The 25,000-nt window shown below is 43.7% G+C and overlaps 1 protein-coding gene across 13 annotated transcripts in view; it reads right to left on the reverse strand.

Moving 5' to 3' along the window:
- LOC135112688 (uncharacterized) overlaps positions 1-25,000 on the reverse strand; it is a 167,618-nt gene that overhangs the window by 89,207 nt on the left and 53,411 nt on the right. For all 13 annotated transcript variants that reach the window (XM_064027344.1, XM_064027346.1, XM_064027342.1 and 10 more), the window contains exon 2: positions 14,347-14,522. In XM_064027344.1, the coding sequence (XP_063883414.1) occupies positions 14,347-14,409 (63 nt within the window). In that variant the 5' untranslated portion in view covers positions 14,410-14,522. The remainder of the gene's footprint in view (positions 1-14,346; positions 14,523-25,000) is intronic.

Genomic DNA, 25,000 nt, shown 5'->3' on the forward strand with positions numbered 1-25,000 from the left:
CCTAGCTGGTCCGCCGGGCTCAGGACGCAGGGGGCTGAATGTAACACGCCAGGGAAACAGCTGTGTTCTCTCCCCTTCACCTCTTTCAGCCTGCTCCTCTTTATTCCTCCATTCATCGTCCCCCTCCTCTTCATCTTCCTGCTATCTCCATCCCCCTCTAACTCCCTGCGTCTCTTTATTTGTCTATTCCTCCTCCTCCTCCTCCTCTTCCTCCTCCTCCAATCTCTTATCTCTTTCCCCTCCAATACCCTGCTCTCCCTAATTCCTCTACTTTTCCTCTTCTTATCTCCTTCCCTTCTCATCCCCCTACTCATCCTTTATCTCCTCTTCCTCCTCCTCCCCCTTTCCTCCTTTCCTCTTTTTCCTTTCATCCTTGTTGTTCCGTAGTGTTCTCGTTCTCTCCTTCTTCTTCTCCCCTCTTCCTCTTACATCCTCCTCTCATCTACTTTTCCTCATTTCTTTACTTCCTTCATTCTCCTTTTTTTTCATTCTCCTCCCTCTGTCCTCTGCTCCTTATTCTTCAGTTTTTCCTCTTCCTCCTCTCACTTTCTTCTCCGATCTCCTGCTCCTCATTCCTCCATTTCTCCTCCTCTTCTTTCTATAACCTCTCCTCATCCTCTGCTCCATTTTACTCTCCCATTCCTCCAAATTCTTCTATATTCCCTCCCTTCTATCCTCTATCCTTATTCTTCCAATTTTCTTCCTTCTCTTCATTTCCCCATTTTCCTCCTCTCATCTTCCCCTCTTCTTCCTTTCATCTCCTCCTCCTCCTCCTCCTCCTCCTCCTAGCAGCGGGCTATGGCGTAGTGGTGAAGGCGGAGGAGGGCGCCTCACCCCGCCGCCTCTCCGCCGAGATATTGACGCCGCTGCCTCCCCTTTAGTCGAGGCCAAGCTTTAGAGGCGCAGACTAACGCCTCCACTCATCCATGCTCCCTCTCCCTGCCCTCCTCCTCCTCCTCAGCCTTCAATATCCTTGCCCGCCCCGCCCTGCCCCTCTCCTTCCCTTCGCCTCTAACTCTCCCCTTCTCTCAGTCCCTCTCTCCTCCACGCCCTTCTCTATATCTCCACCTTCCAACACACGCAGTCTCTTTATGCCTAGCTACTTACCTACGTATAAAGACAAGGCTCCATACACACACACACACACACACACACACACACACACACACACACACACACAGCAACCACACAAGGCCCATTTCTTCACTTTCGCCAAATATCTATAGTTTTATTATGACGTGAACGATCGAAGAAGGGCAATAATAATAAATATTTTCCCCTCTCTCTTTCCGCTATATAATTCCCGCCAGTGTTAGTAAAAAGACAAGTGTGAGGGGAGGGGAGGCGAGGTGTAGAAATAAATAACGTGAGGTATACGTAAGAGAGAGAGAGAGAGAGAGAGAGAGAGAGAGAGAGAGAGAGAGAGAGAGAGAGAGAGAGAGAGAGAGAGAGAGAGAGAGAGAGAGAGAGAGAGAGAGAGAGAGAGAGAGAGAGAGAGAGAGAGAGAGAGAGAGAGAGAGACTTCGCCTTTTCTATCTTATATCTTACTTTAGTGTAGCTTATGACAAAATAAAAAAGAATCACCGTAAGGGACAAGAAATCTGGTGTAGTTTGAGAGAGAGAGAGAGAGAGAGAGAGAGAGAGAGAGAGAGAGAGAGAGAGAGAGAGAGAGAGAGAGAGAGAGAGAGAGAGAGAGAGAGAGAGAGAGAGAGAGAGAGAGAGAGAGAGCATAGGGTAATGCGTCTATGTAGAGGAGAGTAACCTTTGTTCTGCTTGTTTCTAAAGTTTGGCTCTCATTACGAGGAGCAGAAAGGGGGAAGAGCACACAAGCCTCGCCTCTCCCTCTGTACACGCGCTGCTGTATTAACGAGCCGCGCCCTGCCTGGCTGAGTGACTCTAAGGAGGTTATTATTTATTTTTGACATGTATGGACACTTAACAAGGTAGAGAGACGGACTGTTGGAGAGACAGAGGGATAGTTAGACAGACAGACAGACAGAAAGACACAGGCGCACACATACACATGGGTACAAAGACAAACAGATTATTAGAGAGAGAGAGAGAGAGAGAGAGAGAGAGAGAGAGAGAGAGAGAGAGAGAGAGAGAGAGAGAGAGAGAGAGAGAGAGAGAGAGAGAGAGAGAGAGAGAGAGAATGCAAGCCTGCCATATTTCCCCTAGTGACAAAGGAATACAAAGGAAGAACAGCAGCATACCTCTTGTCCCTCACGCGGCTGTTGGCAATAAGTTGCACACACTAATATGTAGGACCATAAAGGCAGAACCTCCTTACTGTTCGTCCGTGTTCTCCTCCTCCTCCTCCTCCTCCTCCTTTTCTCTTCTTTTCTCCTCTTCCTCATCTTCCACATCCAGTTCCTAGTTTATAATCACGTCTATCTCTTCTCTTCTTTTCTCCTACTCCTCCTCTTATACATACCGTCCTAGTATATATCACGTCCTCTTCCTCCTCCTCCTGCTTTTCTTACTCCTCTTCCTCCTCCTCTTCTATATACCATCCTAGTTTGTAATCACCTCTTATTATTCCCCCTCTTCCACATACCGTTCTAGTTTGTATCATGTGCTCTCTCTCCTCTTCTTTCACATACAGTCTCGAATTCGCAATCACCTCCTCCGCCTCCTCCTCCTCTTCCACACAGTCTTTAGCTTATTATCACCTCCTCTTCTTTTTCCTCCTCCTCCTCCTCCACCTCCTCCCTAAGACATCCTACCCGCCGCCATGGCCTCCTTGGCGAGTGTTGATGCGCCTCCACACTCCCTTTATTTGCCCCATCTGGCCCCTAGTGGCCATTACGACGCCGGGCCGCCTCTTGATGGGCTGACCTGCATTATTCCTAATACGAGTCCCGCGCTGGTCAACACTCCCTTTCCGGAAACTGGATTATTTTAGAGTTAGAAATTTTACGTCAAGAAATTCCATATTAAAATTGTTTGTGTTTAGAGTTTTTTGTAATTTGAACTTTTTACATTTTGCATTTGTACGTTTAAAATCTTTATAATATGTTGGACCTCTACATTTTGATTGTCCGAATTTTGACTTTTTGGTTACCTATAATTTTACATTTATGATCTCACATTTTGATTTTTTTTATAATCCGTAATGATGAATGTAGAACAGTAGATTGAAAATGTGTCCAATTCAACAGTGATACCTCGGCTTGCCGCCACGGGCCACACAACTCTCCTGCAGCAGCTCACTGGGGCGGAGAGCAAGATGACCGTCGTGACAACAACAAAAGCGACACAAAGACATCAAACAAACCACAAAATTACAGACACTAGCAACGTGAAACAAGCAGTCAAGATGCAGATCAGTGGGAGCCTACGAACATTAACTGGACTGAACACTGCCCACTAAAGGAAGAGCAGAAACCGTCGCTTCACACACAATATCACTACGAAACAGCGACATCTCAGTAGCCAATGTTCCCTTTAATTTCACTTGCTTGCCAAACCGGTGCAGGGAATAATAATAGCAACTGATGAGAGACCGTTGACCGGATTATGTTCCGCCCAAGCCAGCGATGACGCGGCGCGCAGCACCACGGCGAGTGACAGCCAATAAAGCCACGGAGAGCATCAAGGCGAGGGAAGGGGGAGGCTTTCCGCGGGCGTCAGCATCTCCCTGGCGCCGCCGGCCCCAGCACTCCCACACATCGTCCCAAAAGAGGGTAGACCCGTGACAAGGTGCTGTCACTTCTAATTATCCGAAGTTCATTAATAAACCATCGCAGACTGAACACGGGGAGTCTGTCTAGAATCTCTCTCTCTCTCTCTCTCTCTCTCTCTCTCTCTCTCTCTCTCTCTCTCTCTCTCTCTCTCTCTCTCTCTCTCTCTGGGAAACAAAGGATTGTTCTCGCCGTATGATCCCGTTGTTGCGGCGCATCAAAAGAGCCAATCAATTCATCCATCAATAACCTAAACACTGCTGAACTGTTCACCTCACAGGCTTCCACCACACGACACTGATGCGCAGGGAGTCACGCAACACACTGCCAGGCGTCCAGATCACCCTTGCACCAACAGCATTCATTATCCCTCCGTGCGGCACGTGGCTGCTGCTCTTCTAATTGTATGAATCCCTTTTCCACCCTGGCTTGTCATGTCACGCTTCCTCACACGCACGTCACTTGTATGGTAGCCATCAAACGCAAGAGAGAGAGAGAGAGAGAGAGAGAGAGAGAGAGAGAGAGAGAGAGAGAGAGAGAGAGAGAGAGAGAGAGAGAGAGAGAGAGAGAGAGAGACAGTACCTTGAAGCATCCTTCTCGCATCGTGTTCCCCTAACCAGGTTAACTAATTATTTGAAGTTTACATTTGATTACAATTCAAAGAAGGGAGGAGGGGAGGAAGGCAGATCTTTACGTCTTACCGTCGAGACAAAAAGCTTATAAACGTGGGGTCCTGCTTCAAATATTCATGGGTGCCTTTCTTTTATGTCACGTTAGGCCTATCAGTCCCCTGGAGGCGGCCCTTGAGCGCTACACAGGCGAAAACTACAAAGACTGCAAGTTAAATTACGTCATCAGATAGGAGAGACGGTGAGGAGACGGGAGAATGGGGTGAGAGGAGAAGAGGGCGGCGAGGGCAGGGCAGGGCAGGGCAGGAGACGGGAAAGGTTGGGCAGGGAGAGGAAGATGGGATGCTGCTGCTTATTCCCTCTCATTAAGTCCTTAAGAAATGGAGAATAATGAGTGACAAGAGAGAGAGAGAGAGAGAGAGAGAGAGAGAGAGAGAGAGAGAGAGAGAGAGAGAGAGAGAGAGAGAGAGAGAGAGAGAGAGAGAGAGAGAGAGAGAGAGAGAGAGAGAATTTAATTATAGAGGACTATGTAGATGTACCAATCGTGTGTGTGTGTGTGTGTGTGTGTGTGTGTGTGTGTGTGTGTGTGTGTGTGTGTGTGTGTGTGTGTGTGTGTGTGTGTGTGTGTCAGAGTACGCAGCAAGCGGTGGAGATAAAGGGGTGTGGGTGGCAAGAGTCATTATGTAGCTAAATTAAGAGCGCGTCGATGTTCATGTAGAGGGCGGTTGGCAATCAAGTGAAGAGGATGTGCTGGCGGGGCAGAGGCGAGCCGTGGGAGTGCGTGGGAGTACGTACAAACTTTACTCTTACGTAATTCTCTGCACTGACTCTAGGGGGGCAGTAAACACGTTCAATAATCAGTTATATGAGAGAGAGAGAGAGAGAGAGAGAGAGAGAGAGAGAGAGAGAGAGAGAGAGAGAGAGAGAGAGAGAGAGAGAGAGAGAGAGAGAGAGAGAGAGAGAGAGAGAGAGTAAACAAGACAATGAGTGGGGAAGCTCTAAATAAGCAGCTTTAAGACATCAAGGAGAGCATCATACAAATTACTTCGCTATTATCTTTGTCTTTCTCCATTTCTTTCTCTATTTCTTTTTCCTTCCCTTCTCCCTCGCCTCTCTTCCCTTTCCTAATTCATTCGTTACCTCGCTTCGCTTGCAACATCGTGTGTGTGTGTGTGTGTGTGTGTGTGTGTCCCAGCATCGTACCTGACGTCATCTATCAGTTTGACGTGTCGGAGAAAATTACAATTCCTGGCAGCAAATTTAGCAGTCCTGGTCGCAGGCTGCCTGGCGCGACGCGCCGGTGTTTTCCTTGTCATCGCGGATAAAATAATCATGTCAAGGCAAACAAAATTTTGTGTATAAAATCTGAAGGACATGGAGAGCCTCACGCAACACACACACACACACCACACAACCCAACACACACACACACACACACGCTCACACACACTGTGTCTTGTCTATCTGCGCCCCCACATCTCCCCCACATCTCCCGACTACTGCTGGAGTTGTTGGAGACTTACACAATCAAAGAGAGGCGAACATAGCAAGAGAAGGTGTTCACATGAAGAAAGCAAGGTAAATGACTGGTATCAGCTGGCTTTAGCAGACGACAGAGCTGTCAAACCACAGAGGTAAACATTGTTGTTCAGTGTTTCACTACCATGGCATCTCTTTCCTTGCCTAACATAGAAGAATTAGTGAAGGAGAAGGTGGAGGAGGGGATAAAAGACATAACTGTGGATGTCAAAGGTAGAGAAACCAGAGAAGCTAGTAAACTAACTAAGGAAATAACAGAAAAGCTTGTTCCCGAGCTTGCTAAGATCATAGCAGTGTCCGTATCCTCGGCCGTGACTACAGCTTTCAAGGAAGTGGCTAGTGAGTTAGCAAAAATGTTTGATACCTCACAAAAACAGGCTCTACTAAATAGATATGAGACAGATAAGCTTGAACAATACCAACGAAAGGATAATCTATGCATCTACGGCTTGGAAGAAGAAAATGAAGAAACAGAGGATGTAGTCGAAGCCAAGGTCATTGAACTGGCAGCAGATATGGGGGTGACTCTTGTATCTGACAACATCTCTGTTGCTCACCGACTCGGGAAACCTCAAGCATCTAATAGAAGCAGACCGGTAATTGTAAGGTTCTGCCATAGGAAGAAAAGAAATGAAATGCTGAAGAAAAAGAGCTGAACTTAAAAAGAAACAGAGAGGAAAGTATTCGTGAATGAAGATCTTACACCCATGCGAGTTGCAATGTTCAAGATTGTCAAGGAGCAGCCAAATGTGAAAAGTGTTACCACTAGGGATGGTAAAATACTTGTGTGGCTCACAGATAAAAACAGGCCAGTTGAAATTCATACACCAGATGATTTGTTCAAAACAGGTATATTACAGCCTGATTGGAAAAGGCTGAAACTTGACAACATGATTAATAAGACCCTAAGTAACAACGCATAGGACAAATATGGAGCACAGACAAAAGCTAAAATTCAAACAACTGTCTCCCATACTAAATCTATTACTAATCTTAATAATATTTCAAAACTCTCTTTACTAACACTAAATGTCAATGGATTGAAAGGAAAGTTAACCACAACGGAATTCAAGGACCTGTGTGTTATGTATGATGTATTATGTATAAGTGAAACAAAATGTGATGATGTAGATATGATAAATATTGTTCCCAGTATGAAAAACCTTGGATTTGATATAGTATTCAAAAACAGACATGAACTCAGTAGATATAAATCAGGGGGTTTAGTGCTTGCTATTAAAAGGGATATTAAGCTGAAGTGGAAGACTATTAAGACTGAGGGTAAGGCTTTCATATCTATTTTAATAGATAAAAGAAGTTTAAGGTTAGATAAGGATTTGATTATCAGTGTGGTATACATTCCCCCAGTTAATTCTAGATATGCAAGTGTGGAATACTTTGAAGAAATTGATAATTTTCTTTTGGATTATACAAGTGATGATTACTCACATTTATTATGTGGAGATTTTAACTCACATACTGGAACTCTGTTGGATTATGTTTTGCCAGATGTACTTCATGATGATGATGATGATGATGATGATGATGATGATGATGATGTTGATGATGATGGTAATGGTGATCTATTTGAGGTACAAAACATACTTAAAGCAATGGGAGTGGATGGAACAAGGTATAACCAAGATGTAACACAGGATAGGAATTCTTTATGGGAGAAATTTGGTGACAATATGTTGTAATAATAAGGTATGTATTTTCAATGGTAGAGTAGATAGAGATCTCAGAGTGGGGAGACCCACAACTACACATGGCACTCTTGTGGATTATGTTATAGGTTCACCAACATTGTTAAAAGATGTAAATGAATTTAGAGTGCTAGACTATGACCCATTGTATTCAGATATTCATTGTGGTATTCATGTACAGCTTAAAGTAAATATTGAGTATGCAATTATTAACAATGCCAATATAGCACCTGTGAGTAACTATAATCAACCAAGTAAGTGGAGAGCATCTAAGGAAGAGGATTATATAGCAGAAATTGATGAAAATCAGGTAAAAGAGTTAATAGAGCAGATGGATTCTATGGACATTGAAGATGTAAGTACTAGAATAAAGAATATTTTATTAGGAGCAGCTGTAAAGGTTTTTCCACCAAAGAAAAAGAAAAATTATGTTAAGCAAAGTAATAATGCAAGTTTATCTGGATATGATAATATTTGTTGGTATACAAGGAAAGCATACCATAAAGCTAGACATAAATATAATCTGAGGAGGAGTGAGGATAATAAGAAAGATATGATAGAAAAAAGCAAGAAGTACAAAGCTGAACTGAAAAGAGTACACAATAAGGAAAAAGAAAATATGTTGATTAAGTTAAAAGCAAACAGAAATAAAGATCCAAAAACATATTGGAAAATATTAAAGGAAAATGATGGAAATAAAAGCAAAACTACACTTACACTTGCAGATTTTCATCAACACTTTAAGAAATCTATCAGAGGAAATTAGTGAAAGTGATAAGCATTTAAGTGAACTAGAAAGTGCTACAATTGAATCTGGGGAAGAGGAAACACTGAATGAGCCCATTACAGAACATGAAGTGTTGAAAGCTATTAGAAAACTAAAGAATGACAAGGCACCTGGATATGATGATATTGTTAATGAATATATTTAAAGTACAAAAAATATGCTTAATTTGTATGTTAAATTTTTTAATAGGATTTTGGATACAGGATATTTACCTAAAGAATGGTTGATAGGGGTTATTGTCCCATTGTATAAGAATAAAGGTGATGTTGATGACCCACACAATTATAGGGGTATAACTTTGTTAAGTTGCTTAGGTAAGGTATTCACATCTGTGCTAAATGACAGGTTAACTTCTTATTCTGATAGTCATAATATTATAAAAGAAAATCAAGCTGGATTTAGGCAAGGTTATAGTACTCTTGATCACATATTTTTATTAAAGAACATCATTGATCTGTTTTTATGGAAGAAGAAATAATTATTTTGCCTTTTTATTGATTATAGAAAGGCATTTGACACAGTTTGGAGGGAGGGGCTCTGGTATAAGATGGTAAAGGAAAATATTGGTGGTAAAGTCCTTAATGTTATTAGAAATATGTATTTGAACATTAAATCATGTGTTAAGTTTAATGGAAACAAGTCAGACACTTTTATTTGTAATAGAGGAGTAAGACAAGGTGAAAATCTTTCTCCATTATTATTTGCCCTTTATGTAAATGACATTGAAAAGTCTTTAATAGAAAACAGATGTAATTACTTACTATTTGATGATAACTACCTTGATTTACAATTGAATTTATTGATAATGATGTATGCTGATGACACAGTAGTTCTAGCTAATTCGGAAGAGGAAATGAGGAATATTCTTAATGCATTGGAGTTATATTGTGACAAATGGAAATTAGAGGTAAACAAAAATAAGACAAAAATTGTTGTATTCAGCAGAGGAAGACTTAATTATGACAATTTTCATTTTGTATTTAGTGATGAAATTATAGATACAATTGGTGAATACAAATATCTTGGTGTCTTATTCAATTATAATGGTAGGTTTAGAAATGGTCAATTGGACCTTAAGAAAAGAGCAACAAGAGCTATGTATTCACTAATTGGAAAATGCCGCAAACATGATCTACCAGTTGATCTGCAACTTGAATTGTTTAACACCATTGTAATGCCAATTATGACCTATGCTTGTGAAATTTGGGGATACTGTATTATTAGAGAAATCAAGCAGTTGCACATGACATTTTTAAAACATGTATTACATGTACATAAATATACAAGCACTGATATTGTATATGGGGAGTTAGGGAATATCCTATTGATATTGTTATCAATACTAGAATGATTGGCTACTGGTCAAGGTTAATAACAGGGAAAACTACTAAGTTAAGCATGATTATGTATAAAAGTTTGTTACATTTAGACTCCACAGGCATGTATTCATCACCTTGGATTTGCCATATAAGAAATATTCTTAACAATTGTGGTATGTCAGGTATTTGGATGGATCAACAAACTAATAATCCAGAATGGTTAAGGAAAGCAGTTGAAAACAAACTTAAAGATCATTGGATAACATCATGGTTTAGAAATATTTCAACAAAGGGACTTTGTAAGAGTTATAGAATGTATAAAGACTTGTATTGCAGAGAAGATTACCTATTGAAACTTAAAAAGAGTATCAGAATGCCTTTGATTAAAATAAGAACAAATAACAATAGACTACCTGTTGTGAAAGGAAGATATGATAGTATAGATAGGGAAGAAAGATTATGTACTTTATGTAGATGTAATGTTGTTGGAGATGAATATCATATTTTATTGTCATGCCCTAATGATAACATCGTGGAGCTCAGAAACAAATATATTCCAAATTATTATAGAAATAACCCAACAGTGAATAAGTTTATCCAATTAATGCAAAGTAAAAGTCAATATATTTTGTCTAACATTTCTCTTTTTTTAAAAGCTACCTATAATTTTTTTAGGTAACAGAAAGTTGATTTATATAAGTTGTTAGTGTTTGTTTGTATCTGAAATAATTGCAGGAGCTGTGCTCCATACTTTGTATCACAAAGTCTGAGCATGTAAATAAATCTGAATCTGAATCTGAATCTGAATCTGAATCACACACACACACACACACACACACACACACACACACACACACACACACACACACACAGTAATCACCGTGTTTTGGAAGCGAAATATGAAAATGCTAAGTAAAAATTTGCAGAATTTACATAACTCATTATTCTTTACAAAATCAATGAAGACTTTTCCAAACAAGATTTAAAATAAATCCAAAACATATCTTGACATTAAAATAAAGCATAACAAAGACTGGCAAACTTGTAATACGTTCTCATAAATTTCAATGGTGAAATTCAACCATACAACTGTAAAATACAAATACCCCCTTCTGTCAGCACCGGCCCGACGGTTCCCGACAACAGCCACAAGTACTGCCTGGGCGAAGGCCACACGAGTCACGCCCCGACCTTCTTTGGTATGTAATATGCACTGACCTATATATACGTCCTCTATGCGAGCCTGAACACTGAACGCTGACGTAAATTACCACCGCAATACCAACGATTCTGATAAGAAAAGCTAACTAAAAAAAACATTACTACTACTACTACTATTACTACTACTACTACTGCTACTACTACTACTTCTGTTTGTTTTTATAACTGGAACACTTCACTGTGCCAGCCTACGTAATTCAATCATAACCGGCACCGTGTCTTTTACTGCTACCAGACTATAACGGTCGTAACCGTCACAACCCATCGCGCCTCCAAGTTGACCTGTCATGTTTGAGCAGCGCGGCCCGGGATGGCCACTTGTCGCAGCCCAACAGGAGAGCCAGAAATGAAGAAGTTTGGCGGGAAGCTCCTGTAAATTGAGCCAACGTCCATTAAGTGCCCGATGAGAGATGAGTGTGTGAAAAATCAGCTGAGGGTCGAGGGTGAAGATGCATGCAGGCGGCTTAACGACTCAGGTTTGTTTACTTAAAACAACTGTTGTCGCATTGAACGGCTTAGCCTATAAGAAACTGAATATACACTGTCAAGTCCATGCAGACCAGTGTTACTGAGACCGGGGACCAGGGTGGGCGGGGCCTCATCGTGACCGGCTGTGACAGGCAAGACTGCCACGATAAAAAACACTTTATTATTATCATTATATTTACTATTACTACTACTGCTACTACTACTGTCATTATTATTACGACTATTACTATCAATAATAATAATAGTAATAATAATAATAATAATAATAATAATAATAATAATAATAATAATAATAATAATAACAACAATAATAATAACAATAGTATACAAATATATCCCATGAATCACAGGCTTCAGTAGACGTTACCAAGAGACCTGTCTAGTAAGAAGACAGAATGTAAGACAAGGCGCAGTGTTCGCGTCTCGGCGCAAACAACGAGCAGCTGTCGGAGGCGCATTTTATGAACTCAACTTGATTAAAACATTAATATTTCAAAGGAAAAACTTTTCACAAGAGCCAATTCTGAAGACGTGTTTGCTTGACATGACCTGCCAACGTTCAGGTCACGTGTTGGACCACACCACCATGACGCGCCGCCCCGCCTCGCCCAGGCAGCAGGATACGTTCCTTCATGATCTCAACCTCCGCGAAACACTGGTGGGAGGGACACGAGAGGCGCAAGACAAACGACGAGTTCCCTGTACACTGGTGTGACTCACCAGCAGGAACGGCAGCGGCCAGTGACACCCGAGCCCATGTCGCGAGGACGAGTGTCAACACAGGCGGTGGCATGGGCGCCAGAGTAAATAAAGACCCTCAAGAGGCTACACCGGGACGCTGTTTTGACAGTGACCCAACCACACCCTCATACACACCCTGCCACACTGCTCCACCAACACCACACCAAATACACCTGATGCTCACGTTCGTCCCATCACAAGCTCTACCTTAAGGAACCAAGCATAATTGATATACGATTTCTCACTATAGAGGAAAAACAGCAAGGATGTGGTGAAGCGAGTATCGTCATGCATACGTCCTGGAGCCACGCCAACACACGTCTCCTGTTTCCACGAGTGTCAAGAATCCATACCCCGCCTGGGCCATGGGAGGTCATTGAAATATTTTCAGCACAAGACACACTCGTGTCATCCGACGTCTGGCAAGGCCACTTATGGTCAGGATGAGGAAGACTATCCACTCTGAGTAACCACTGAGCACTATCACGATCCTAGACACACGGCTGGCCACGCCACTTGTTTGGCTGCAGGCGGGATCAGCGTCAGTGTACATGACAGCCAGCACCAGCAGCAGTAGCAAGTCTGGAGTGACGGGTGGCATAACTTGGTGATACAAATGAGCTGCTGCAGAGCTGCTGCCACGCAGGACCTGCCCTCGCTACTGCGTCACTAGTTTGCACTGCACCGTTGTAGTAATTCACGCTCAGGTGCATTCACCGACCGTTCTTAGCAGGGAAAGGCAGGAAAGCAAAGCCAGCAAGCACCAAGGTCTGGAGGCAGTGATGAAGATGTGGAGTGAATCATGCGGCGCCACTTGAATGAAAAATGTCGGGCAGCGTGGTGAGGCAAGGGGAGAGAGAGGAAGGGGAGGGAAAGAGAGGCGCCGAAGGAAGTAACGGCACAAAACTTCTTGTCTAATATTTCTGCCTGATATCCATGCATACAAATAACGACACTGCATTAAACTTTTAAAGGTCATCATGCTCTGAAGCATTAGGTATGATTTTTCATTTTGCTTGGCGGATGTGCAGTCACGCACTGCGGCACTGAAATGTTCTATGATTTACGACATGTTTGTGCGAGAAAATTGCTAATGAAATGTTCAGAGTAGTTATGTCGCATTACCATTACACAAATGTTGTGTGCAGGAGGTTAACGTACGCACACCTACACAGATCCTGGTGGAGAGCTGGCCGTGGTACGCAAGTCTTGGAGTCCGTCAAGTCTCATATTTGAAACGCTGATGACAGACGAACACGAAAAGGAACGATCATGAAGACAGACAGCTCAGACTGGAGAAGTGAAAATTTCTAGGTCGAAGCCGACAACGACAACAGCAGCGACAACAACAAAAACAAAAGTACGAGAGCTTCAGCGTTTCCTGAAGAAAAATATAAAAAAAAACTACCGTAATCTGCGAGAGAGAGAGAGAGAGAGAGAGAGAGAGAGAGAGAGAGAGAGAGAGAGAGAGAGAGAGAGAGAGAGAGAGAGAGAGAGAGAGAGAGAGAGAATTAGACACCTTCTTAGGCCTTTCAAACGAAAAAACTTAGGCCTTTCAAACGAAAAAAAAAAAAAAAAAGACGTTTTGATGACCCCAACAGGTGCACGGAGACTGTAGGTGGAGGAACAGGTGTGAGGGGCAGGGTGGGTGAAGAGATCAAGTGTGTGTGAGTAAAGAGAACTTACGGACAGGATGAAGAGAAGAGGCACCTGGGTGAGGGTCCAAAAGAAAAAGTGTAAGGGATTTGGAATGGAGGGAATAAATAGAGTAGGTGTTAAGGGTGGGGGAACGTATGTGTGGGATACAGATATGAGATGTGTGCTGATGAAGACACGTGTGTGGGCTGGGAATGACGGGTGTGAGAGCTGGGGAAGACATGTGTGTGACGGTTTTGAAAAGTACACTTGTGATGAAAACAAATGTGCATGTTAAAGGATAGTGTGTGTGTGTGTGTGTGTGTGTGTGTTTATATACTCTCCGGATATATATGAAACAAGTGTCTAAGGAGCGTGGCGTCTCATAGTAAAAATCCCGGTTCGTACCCACATACACCTGCCTGCACACACCTGGTGACATATCCCAGCTGAGTCTGCCACCTGAGCTACACTTCCTGGGCTTTAAACTTTGGCTGAGGCACCTTGGTAATGCACTAACAAACTTACCGCGTCTTACTTCCTGAGGGATTTGAAGCGCTCACACACGTACACACGCACAAGTTTCCCCGGCCTTACCTTGGCGAAGACGAGAGGTTTTGGCGCTGCGGTGGCTTGCTGGGGGGCATGGCGGGCTTCCATTGCGAGGGCGGGGCGGTGGAGGAAGAGGAGGAGGCAGCCGGACACGCCAACTGTCTACCTTCGCCATCTAGGTTCTTCCCTCCCTCACCCCGCACTCACCACCACCTCCACGACTGCAAAACACAAAGCGAAGCACATTATTAATTTGCGGGAGAAGAATACATATTAGATTCCTTGAACACCACTATGATGAAAGAGCATCATTCAATTAGGACAAAAGCATTATTATAGATCCTTTTGTAAACGACACCAATTGGAAACACCATTGAATTAATAATCACAAGGCAAACTGTGTGCGGTGTGTCCTCTCAGTGGTATTTTATGAGGTATTAACGCTCCGGGCGGTAAAATGCATAATCTTCTATAGGGTGTTGCAATTACCTTCACATGTTATACCAGCCACGTATTAAAAGTGAGGGAGGAACGTTTACGAGGCACTGCAAGGAATTTCAAGGGATTTAAAGCAACAAGCCGAAGTTATTAGACTGATCGACTTCATTACCTTTCACTATCCATTGCTTTAGCGAAAAAAAAGTAACTACAGATATGAAACTTTCTAAGACTGCTGCAAGAAATGGTCAGAGCTACACATGGCAGTCCTTACAGTAAGTATGCCTACCCATTTCTATCTACTATAATTATTTTTTTCTTCTGTTTTTACGTCCGGTTTCCGTAGTCTGTCAGAGCTGGGACGGTGCCTCCTAACAAAAGGTCTTGGTTTCGGCATTTGGGAACCATTACCCCAAGTGGATTCATCTATTATCCTCATCCATAAATTTGTCTGGTCTTCTTTTCAAGCTCCAAATAACTCGGCACTAACAACCTGATTACTATGAATCTATTCTATTTATCTGCCATTCTATCTGAGTACCAATTTCTTCCTATCTCTTTTCAAAGCAAACTTTATCAATCTTAAACCCATTATTTCTTGTCATGCCCTTATTACCGACGCTGAGGTCTTTGCTTATGTCACCCCTTGCTACATTCCCTCTATCGGAGAAAAAAAAAAAAAGAATGGATGGATGGATTGGTGGAAGGATAAATGGCTGAATAGAAGGAAAGGACGATTGTCATAAATTTATTACGCCTTTAGAGTGCGGTGGCGCAGAAATACAGACGACGAAATGGAGTGTGTTTCTCTCGCCGCCTTACCGCCACCACAACCTTCATGAACCGGACACATAGATAGATACATACATACATACATAAACTGTTGAATAATACCTGTCCAAAACTTGTTATATATTTCAAGCTCTCAATAACTCTCAAGAAGGAATTTGCATTTTATCGATTCAGATAGATACTCGTGTATATACGAGGAGATAGAGAGAGAGACAGAGAGAGAGAGAGAGAGAGAGAGAGAGAGAGAGAGAGAGAGAGAGAGAGAGAGAGAGAGAGAGAGAGAGAGAGAGAGAGAGAGAGAGAGAGAGAGAGAGAGAGAGAGAGAGAGAGAGAGAGAGAGAGAGAATAAAGAGGAAATGCTACTTTTATTTAAATTTTGATTCTTACATTCAAACTCGTAACAAGACTAGTTTCCTTCCATTTTTCTCCTTAAGTTTCCTACATATTTTACCTCCACACACACACACACAGACACACACAGACACACACACACACACACACACACACACACACACACACACACACACCGCAATCCCTGGCCGCATTTCCCTACCGCTGGTGCATCCATCGCTCACACTCCCCGACGCGTCCTCTCCCTCCCGTCCCTTTGAATACCAGCATACGAAGTTTCCCTCACGAAACCAGAGTGCCAGGCACCAAGGCTTTCCGCATTTCTGACACTGCTCCACACCCTTACGCCGCCATCCGCTGTGCTCTGAACCCAACGGGAACACTAACAGGGTATTAGCTAGACTTTATAATTGTTTTACCTGGTATTCAGAAACAGGATAAAACATGACAGCGTAGTTATATCTCAATACGAAGGAAGAACAAACAGTAGTAGACCTGTTGGCAATGAATTCAATAAGGTATATTAGCCTTAACCACAATATATATATATATATATATATATATATATATATATATATATATATATATATATATATATATATATATATATATATATATATATATATATTGCTAAGAGGTTTAATTGGACAAAGATATGAAGTTTGGCTATGTCTCAACATAAAGCAAGAACAAACAGCAGCAGATTGTTGGACCTTATGAGGCTGTTTGTGATAAGCGTCAAGAATATAGGGCAATTAAGGTGAATGTTCAGAATTCAGAATATGATCCATGCAGCAAATGATTCTTCACCCACCCTCACCCACCCACCCACCCTCCCACCCACACCCACTCACACACACACACGTCACCTTCAGCAATACGGTCACGGCGGACAGGACACTTCCCTTCCACAAATCCCTGTTCGATCCTCCGAAATATACAGCAGACCAAATATCCCGAAACTTATTTGTTCCTCCTTTCCAATCGATGTGCCACGGTTTCTCATAACAGCGGCGCTACGGGGGGAGAGAGAGAGAGAGAGAGAGAGAGAGAGAGAGAGAGAGAGAGAGAGAGAGAGAGAGAGAGAGAGAGAGAGAGAGAGAGAGAGAGAGAGAGAGAGAAAATGTGTTGCTCTCAATATAGTGAGGACTACGTTTGGAGGGTATGGCGTGCAGGGAGGGTGATGAGGTGTTGGGGGTAGAGGTGTGTAGTGGAGGGTTGGTGGTGTGGTGAGGGAAGGGAAGAAGCAACACCAGCTATGAGAGAACAATATTGTCCCGGCACACTACATTTTCACGGCCTGCGAGTGAATCCATGCAACAATGTACTGACACCTACAGCCTTGCCCTTGTGTGTGTGTGTGTGTGTGTGTGTGTGTGTGTGTGTGTGTGTGTGTGTGTGTGTGTGTGTGTGTGTGTGTGTGTGTGTGTGTGTGTGTGTGTGTATTTAGATTCATAACATAATCCAGGCGATACAAATGCAGGCGGTACTCGTATATCACAGCAGCAGAATCCCAAGGCCCTCCACTCTCCTGCACAGCACCCTCGCCCCGCCCCTGTCTGTGCCCCTCGCCTGTAATGGACTAGTAATGGAAGAAGGCTGGCCAGGCAGCACACGCTCCTCTCAGCCCAGCCCGGCATCACAGGTAGGCAGTGAGAAGGTTCGTTACATTCCATAAACACACACACACACACACACACACACACACACACACACACACACACAAAGAGCCTCGCTAATATAGGAGAGTGACTTTCCATTTACTTTTTATTGGTCTTAATAGGACAAAAAATAAATAAAAGCAGCAGATACAGCAGATGTATAATGATAAAGAGAGCTCCATGTAATAGTAGAATATACGATATGCATGCATGTCTGTGCAGGCAGACACAAGTGCACATACATACTCGTAAACATACAAACAAAATACACACATACAATTAACATACGAGACTCGTGTAGGTATGCATAAATAAAAATGCCGAACACAAAGACAGACACACGGACAAGCAGACATATGTACATACATACATACATACATGCACACGTACATATACATACATACAAACAGACAGACACAGTAAAAAAAAGACAGACATACAGACAAACAGAATTACGAACACACACAGCAAAAAAAAAACAACAACAGAATATAACGGAGAGAGAGAGAGAGAGAGAGAGGAGAGAGAGAGAGAGAGAGAGAGAGAGAGAGAGAGAGAGAGAGAGAGAGAGAGAGAGAGAGAGAGAGAGAGAGAGAGACTTAGGAAAAGGGGTGGTTGGAGGGTAGGCGACCGATGCCCTGAGTTGATCCGCAGCGGCCAGCAAACGCTCTCTACTGTTGTTCTTAAAGGCGGCGTGGCGATGTGGTTCCTGTCGCTTCCTCCCGCCGCAGAGCTGCCGCCTCGTCCTCCTCCTGCACCAAATTCCCGCCGCTGCCGCCTCTCCCTCGTCGCCAACTTCTACCTCATGCATTCTCAAAAAACGATAGTTCCGTAGTACGTGGAACATCATGGAACATGAAACATAATGGAGTATGCAACATCGCGGAGCATTGAACATGAACATGATGGAACATGTTCCATGTTCCATCATGTTCCATGTTCCATTTTCCATCATGTTCAGTGATCAACCTGTTCAGTGTTCTATCATGTCCTATGTTCCATCATGTTCTATGTTCCATGTTCCATCATGTTTCATGTTCCATGATGGAACATGGAACATGATGGAATATGGAACATGATGGAACATGGGACATACTCGTAGAACATGATGAAATATGGAACATGGAACTTGACGGAACATGGAACACCATGGACCATAGAACATCATGGAACATGCAACACCGAGCATGGAACATGGAACATGATTTATATAGTCATTCCGTCAAGGAAATAAACAGAGGAACAAGTCTTATGTGTTATTGGTAACTGGATGTTTTCTGGGCAAGTATCTTTTGGGTTTTAATTGGCACCTTTTCGACGGTAAGGACCTCCGCGTGGGACCTGGTGGCATGTGGTAACTATTTATTTACTAGACAACATATTGGAGTTGAAAAGGAGGCCAAAGCCATAAAAAATTCTGCGGTAAATGTGATGAATGGTCAGCAGAAGTTCGGGATAAGTTATGGCCAGCCCCTGCTTCCCTGCTGAAGTTTTCCTCTATCACTGCTTCTATCGCTGCGCAGCCTCTGATCCACATCCTTTGTCAACACATCGCCGTTTGTACCTCGCAGTTAGTGTTATCGTCACAACATTTCGTCTGACACTCTGCCACTTCTTCTGGATCACTTCCGGCTTTCTCCTGCTGGCATCATATCATTAATGGCACCACGCTGACCCCATGTCCGCCGCCTTTGCCACCACGCCAGCTGAAGTCCATCATCTCTGCCACCATTCTATCCTCAGCTCGCCGCCTCTACTATCAAACTACTTCCATCCTGCCATCATGCTGCTTTTCCGCAGATGCAGCACCACATGGCCTCCGCCGCCGCCAACTGCTCCTGCTGTATCACCATTCCTTTTACTGCTCTGCGATACCCGTGATTCCTCCACACCACCCCGCCACCACCACCTCCACCGCTCCCAAACCAGGCACCCACACTGCCTCTACCACCACTATGTGTCACTCTTCTTGCCGCACTATGTGTCACTCTTCGCTGGTGATGTCACTGCGTCACACCACCTCAGCGGGACTCAATACGGTTCCGCCGCCAGGGGGTCGCCAGGGTCTGTGTCGCAGCTGCCATAACAAGCCTGTACTCCCTCACTGCTAACATTACTGGCGGCTCGCTCCCATTAGGTCAGTTTGTGTCATCGCGTCGTCCCCGTAACACTGTACCTCCGTAACACTGGTCTGCATCAACACAGTGTACACAAGCCGCTGCCCGAGCCCCGTCACGGCGTGCTGGAGGTCATTGCTTCTGAACCCCATCCTCGTTACTCCTGAGCCTCACGACCCCATTGGTGCTCGTCGCCTAAATGCTGCACCATTACACACCAGATTATTCCCTTTCCTCCCCACAACACAAGCATCTGCCTCGCCATCCATTACCAACATAAACCCATTACCAAACGATTTCAAAGGAGCATCGTCATGAACCGAATTAAAAAGGAACATTAATTTGTTGAGCATTCTGTGCAATATCACTTTGTGCGAAAACGAATGCTTTATGTGTTTCATGACATTCACTTTCCTTCTTACTAACAATTTCACGTGTTCATTATTATCATCGTCAGCGTACACGGATCCACTGCAGACAAAAGCTTCGCCCAGCAGCTAGCAGGGGCAGTGTGGGGCTCTTCAGCTTACGTCTTGACTTATTCTCTGATAAATCAACGGGGACTACAACTTGGAAAGCAGACAAGCCTAAATTTCCTTCAACCGGTTGAAGGATTAGCATCCGGGATTTCTCAGCAGTGAACTAAGCGTCCTAACTATTACATAACCGGGACGTAGTTTTGCGCTCACAAGTAATAATGAATCCCCTGACATTTCACATTAATTTCAGCCACCCCCCAAAAAAATAAATGCATCCGTCTCACACACATCCAGTCCAGTCCGTTAATGAAAATGTGAGAGTTGATGGACCGAGACTAATGCCTGGCTCACTGTGCTGCCCAGTGTGAAGTCTACGCCTCACTCCTCAGTGCCGCGTCATCACCGGCTCGCCACTGACACAGTAGTCCCCAGGCATCAGACGCACCAGGAACGCAAACCATTTCATCAAGTTGTGAGACGAAAAACTATCTCGGTAAAGCTTTGCGTTGCCCTGACGATGGCCAGGACAAAGGTGCCTCTATTTTCCTTTTGCTTCATGTCAGTGGTTGTCGGCAAAGGTAATCGCTGTGTCCTGCTCGCTGTCCCGCCTTGCCGCCCGTGATTGGTGTTCCATGGGCGTGCAGAGCCAGGCTGAACTCTGGGATTAATACCGAACAGGATACGTGTGTCTGTCTATGACGGAACTGAGGCATTCGGAAGAAAATGGCATCAGGAAAACTGACACAGAAAAATGCGAGGATCGAGGAAATAATGGCAGATAAAATAATGGAATGTTCAAAGTACTGATTTCCTTATAGACGTTTTCCTTTTGCCTTTTTTTCCCTTATTTTTGGAATCTCACCCACCACCGCTCGGCATCCCCCTCACCCTTCCATCTCTGCTACGCCTTTCATTGTCATTCCTCCACAATTCAATATGAAAGATATGAAGTGTGGAGTCTTCTTATTCCTTTTTATCTCTCCTCCTTGGTCAGCGAAAGTTTCCCATAACGGTGAACAGTCTCGCGGGCCACAGGAACAATCGATGACGAAACAATAGCGCCGAGAGTGCCAACACTTGTTTCTTCTTAAGCTTCCTCACACCATCCTCCCTCACCACTCATCCATCCCTCACCCCATCCTCCCCCACCACTCATCCATCCCTCACCCCATACTCCCTCATCACTCAACCCTGCCTCACTCCCTCACCACTCATCTCTGCCTCCCTCCCTTACTCCGTCTTTCATCATTCTTTCATTTCTTCTTTCCTCTCTCAATCTTCCTTTCCTTCAGTTCTTTTCCTCTCCATTACTCTCTCTCTCTCTCTCTCTCTCTCTCTCTCTCTCTCTCTCTCTCTCTCTCTCTCTCTCTCTCTCTCTCTCTCTCTCTCACACACATACATTACACCTTCCCTTTCACATTCCACTAACAACTTTCCCTCTTTCACATTCTTTTCCTCTCATATCCACCCTCCTTCCTTCATTCTTCGCCTCCTGTTCATTCAGACAGCCGCCTTTTCCTTCAAGTTTACTTACAAACAATCTTCAGTTAACCCTTGATGTAAATAAAGACACGCACTACGATCTTACTAAAACCTTTCACTGCAAAACGTTTCCTTTCCATAATTATCTACAATTCTTCAGACATTTATTTTTGTACTCGAATAGTTATGTAACCTCGACGGGGTTAAATAAATCTTCTCGTTTTTTCTGTGTATCCATGTGTATCCATGCAAACATATTTTACAGAGCCCTGAGTCTTGACAAAGGATGGTCACGGCAGTAAAAGGGTTTAAAGTCTGTCCACCGCAGCCCGCAGCCACAAGTTTTCCCTTCCAGTGCTCGCCTCTTATTCGTATTCAGCGAGCGGCCACGTCCATCTGGTGTGTCAATAGAGGAATTAAACTCATACCTGCAGCCGCTTTACCACACACACACACACAGCGGAGCGCCACTCAACCGCCGCCCAGCACGTCATCACACACGTCCCTCGCACCGCGCCTGCACCCACGCCAGCCATGCAGCACATCACCATACCAACAATCGTTTATACTCCACCTCACAAGCGATACTAGTAGTAGAATGCACTTTTTTTTACTCTTTTTTTTTTTTTGTAGTAATATACTGAATGTACAGTAATGCAGTGAATGTACTGTCATAACAACACATACCACCACCTCCCTGCACACACAAACACACCACTATCACTACATCACAACACAAGCTATCCACTCCCTTCAAAAAAGACATTACATCGCAACCCACCACCAACCCTCCCCTTACACCACAGCGACCGACACCACACACACACACACACACACACACACCATTATCACCACCACACAGGCAGACCACTTCCCCCCGCAGCCCCAATAAGCAATGCCGCACTACCAGCCCCCTTGGCCGCCCCCTCAGCTGTTGTGTCTGTCAACTGGCGCGCACAATGGAGCAATCGGTGGTCAGTCTCCGCCAAAACAAAGGCCTAATGTACACGGGGCAAGGCGGCCGCACTACCACCGACAAAACTGCATTCAAGCCTGTTGACATACTCGAAAGCCAGGCTGGAAAAATTGGTGGTGATGGTGGTGGTGGTTAAGATTTTGATGTGGTGAAAAGGGAAGACATTGGAGGAGGAGGAGGAGGAGGAGGAGGAGGAGGAGGAAAGGAAAGGAAATAACAATAATAATAAAAGGAAATAATAATAATAAAGAGATGAAGATGAAGATGAAGATGAAGATGAAGATGGAGATGGAGAAGGAGAAGAAGAAGAAGAAGAAGAATAAAAGAGTGGAGGGAGGGAGGGAAGAGGAGGAGGCGGAGGGGGAGGGATTAATATTAGTTAGCATACTGCTAATTAATTAAGTCCAGGGTGGCGACGCGTCCTCAGGCAATGGCGGGTAACGGATCACAATAAAAACATTCTCCTTCACGTGGAATCTCCTTAGCGGGGCTGGCAGGCACCTACAGAACGTACGGTGTGTCGCGGCACAGCAGTGACGGTGCACGGCGACATCGGGAATTTACTCGTATCTAATTACCAAAAGCACGAAGATCTTATTGGAATGTCATTAATGGAGGAATGCCCGCCGCTGCCTGCACCTCGGGAAGCCTTACCGGGCACAAGTTTGCTGCCTGTACATACTGAGGAGGCTCAAGAATGCTGCACTAAATGTCTCCAGAGAGTATCAGTAGTATTCCTAAGTATTCCTGCCGAAGTACAGTGGTCATTAGCCAGGTAACTTAGGTTTAACCTTTCGCTCCTAGTTAAATATTTTTCTTTATCCATATACAACTTTTCTAGACATTTATATGTTAATCTCTTAAATATTTCAGTAGCCTAGGAGAACAAAATAAATATTTTTTTTTTACTTCTGTATTCATGCAAACATTTTTTTAAATGTTCTCAATGTTAACAAGGGAAGACTTTCGCAGTGAAAGGGTTGAGCCTGGTAAAGTTATATAAACATATTACAGTTAAATGTAAATAAGAAATAGGAAGAAATTAGTGATAAAAAATAGAGTGGTATACGAGTGGAACAGACTCAATAATCAAGTTGTTATCGCTGAGTTATTAGGGAGCTTCAAAAGATTTGGCACATTTATGGATGAGGATGATAGCAGGGACTGCCTCGTGTAGGCCTGATGGCTTCTTGCAGCTTCCCTTATTTTGTTATATTCTTAAATTCCTATGTTCGTTTCTACTGTGTTTTGTGTTTCCTCTCCGTCTTAAGTCTTTCACTGATACCCATTTTCCCCCACATAAACATCAACGACTTTTAAACACTGCTGGAGTATTGGAGTGTCTCAATTCGTTATGTAGCCCAGCCAGGAGCACAGCAATAAAAAAAAACTGAGTGCTAGCCTCACAAAGTCATCTAGTACAGTGCTCTATAGTCTACGACTCTACACTATTCCGAGGATATTCAGTGGCTGTGTGTTTAAGTGGAGAGAGAAAGAAAAACGGTGCAGAAATAAATGGAAGACAAGGGGAGAGAAAAAAAAGAAAGATAAATGAAGAGAAAAGGAAAGACAAGTGAAGAGGAAAAAACGAAAGTGCAGTAAAGAGAAAATGAAAGACAAGTGAAGAAAGAACAGCAAACAAGGAAGAGGTACAGGAAGTGGGGGAGGAGGAGGAGGAGAAACAGGAAGTGGGGGAAGAAGGAGGAGGAGGAGGAGGAGGAGGAGGAGGAGGAGGAGGAGGAGGAGGAGGAGGAGGAGGAGGAAAAAATAACAAAAGGGAACAGAACGAAAGGAATTTAATTTATGAATCCACGTTGGAATTTCGACACCACATCCTCTTAAAACGCACGCTCGCTCACGCACGCACGCACACACACACACACACACACACACACACACACACACACACACACACACACACACACACACACACGTCGAACCAAATCCTGTTAAAAAAGACAGGTGGGAAATCTAACTCGAAAAGTACAAGATAAGAACAAGATGCGGAGCTCCAGCTGGCGCCCCACATCTGGCCTCATCCCTCACCACTCCACTCCTCGTGTCTCCTCAGTCCTGCCAGAGCGGTGCTGATAACATTGAACTAACAAGTATCTAGGAGGAGAAAACGACCACTTGGTGTACGAAGAAGGCAAAGATCACAGTGATAAGAGAAAGAACCGAGTAATTTAACACTCCTAGTACAATAATACAGGTTTAATTTTATCCCGAGTGTCATTACAACATTGCACAGAGTTTAACGTCTTATTTCCCGTGATGGCGACACTAAAAATTACCTCCAGTTACTCATTCACTACTATTAAACCTCCTTTTACTCTTCTGTAACGATTGATATTTGTGAAGCTTGGATACTGTCTCCTGCATTATGTTTAAGATGATATTTCT

Source organism: Scylla paramamosain, chromosome 24 (genome assembly GCF_035594125.1).
Source record: "Scylla paramamosain isolate STU-SP2022 chromosome 24, ASM3559412v1, whole genome shotgun sequence".
Taxonomy (NCBI): Eukaryota; Metazoa; Arthropoda; class Malacostraca; order Decapoda; family Portunidae; genus Scylla; species Scylla paramamosain.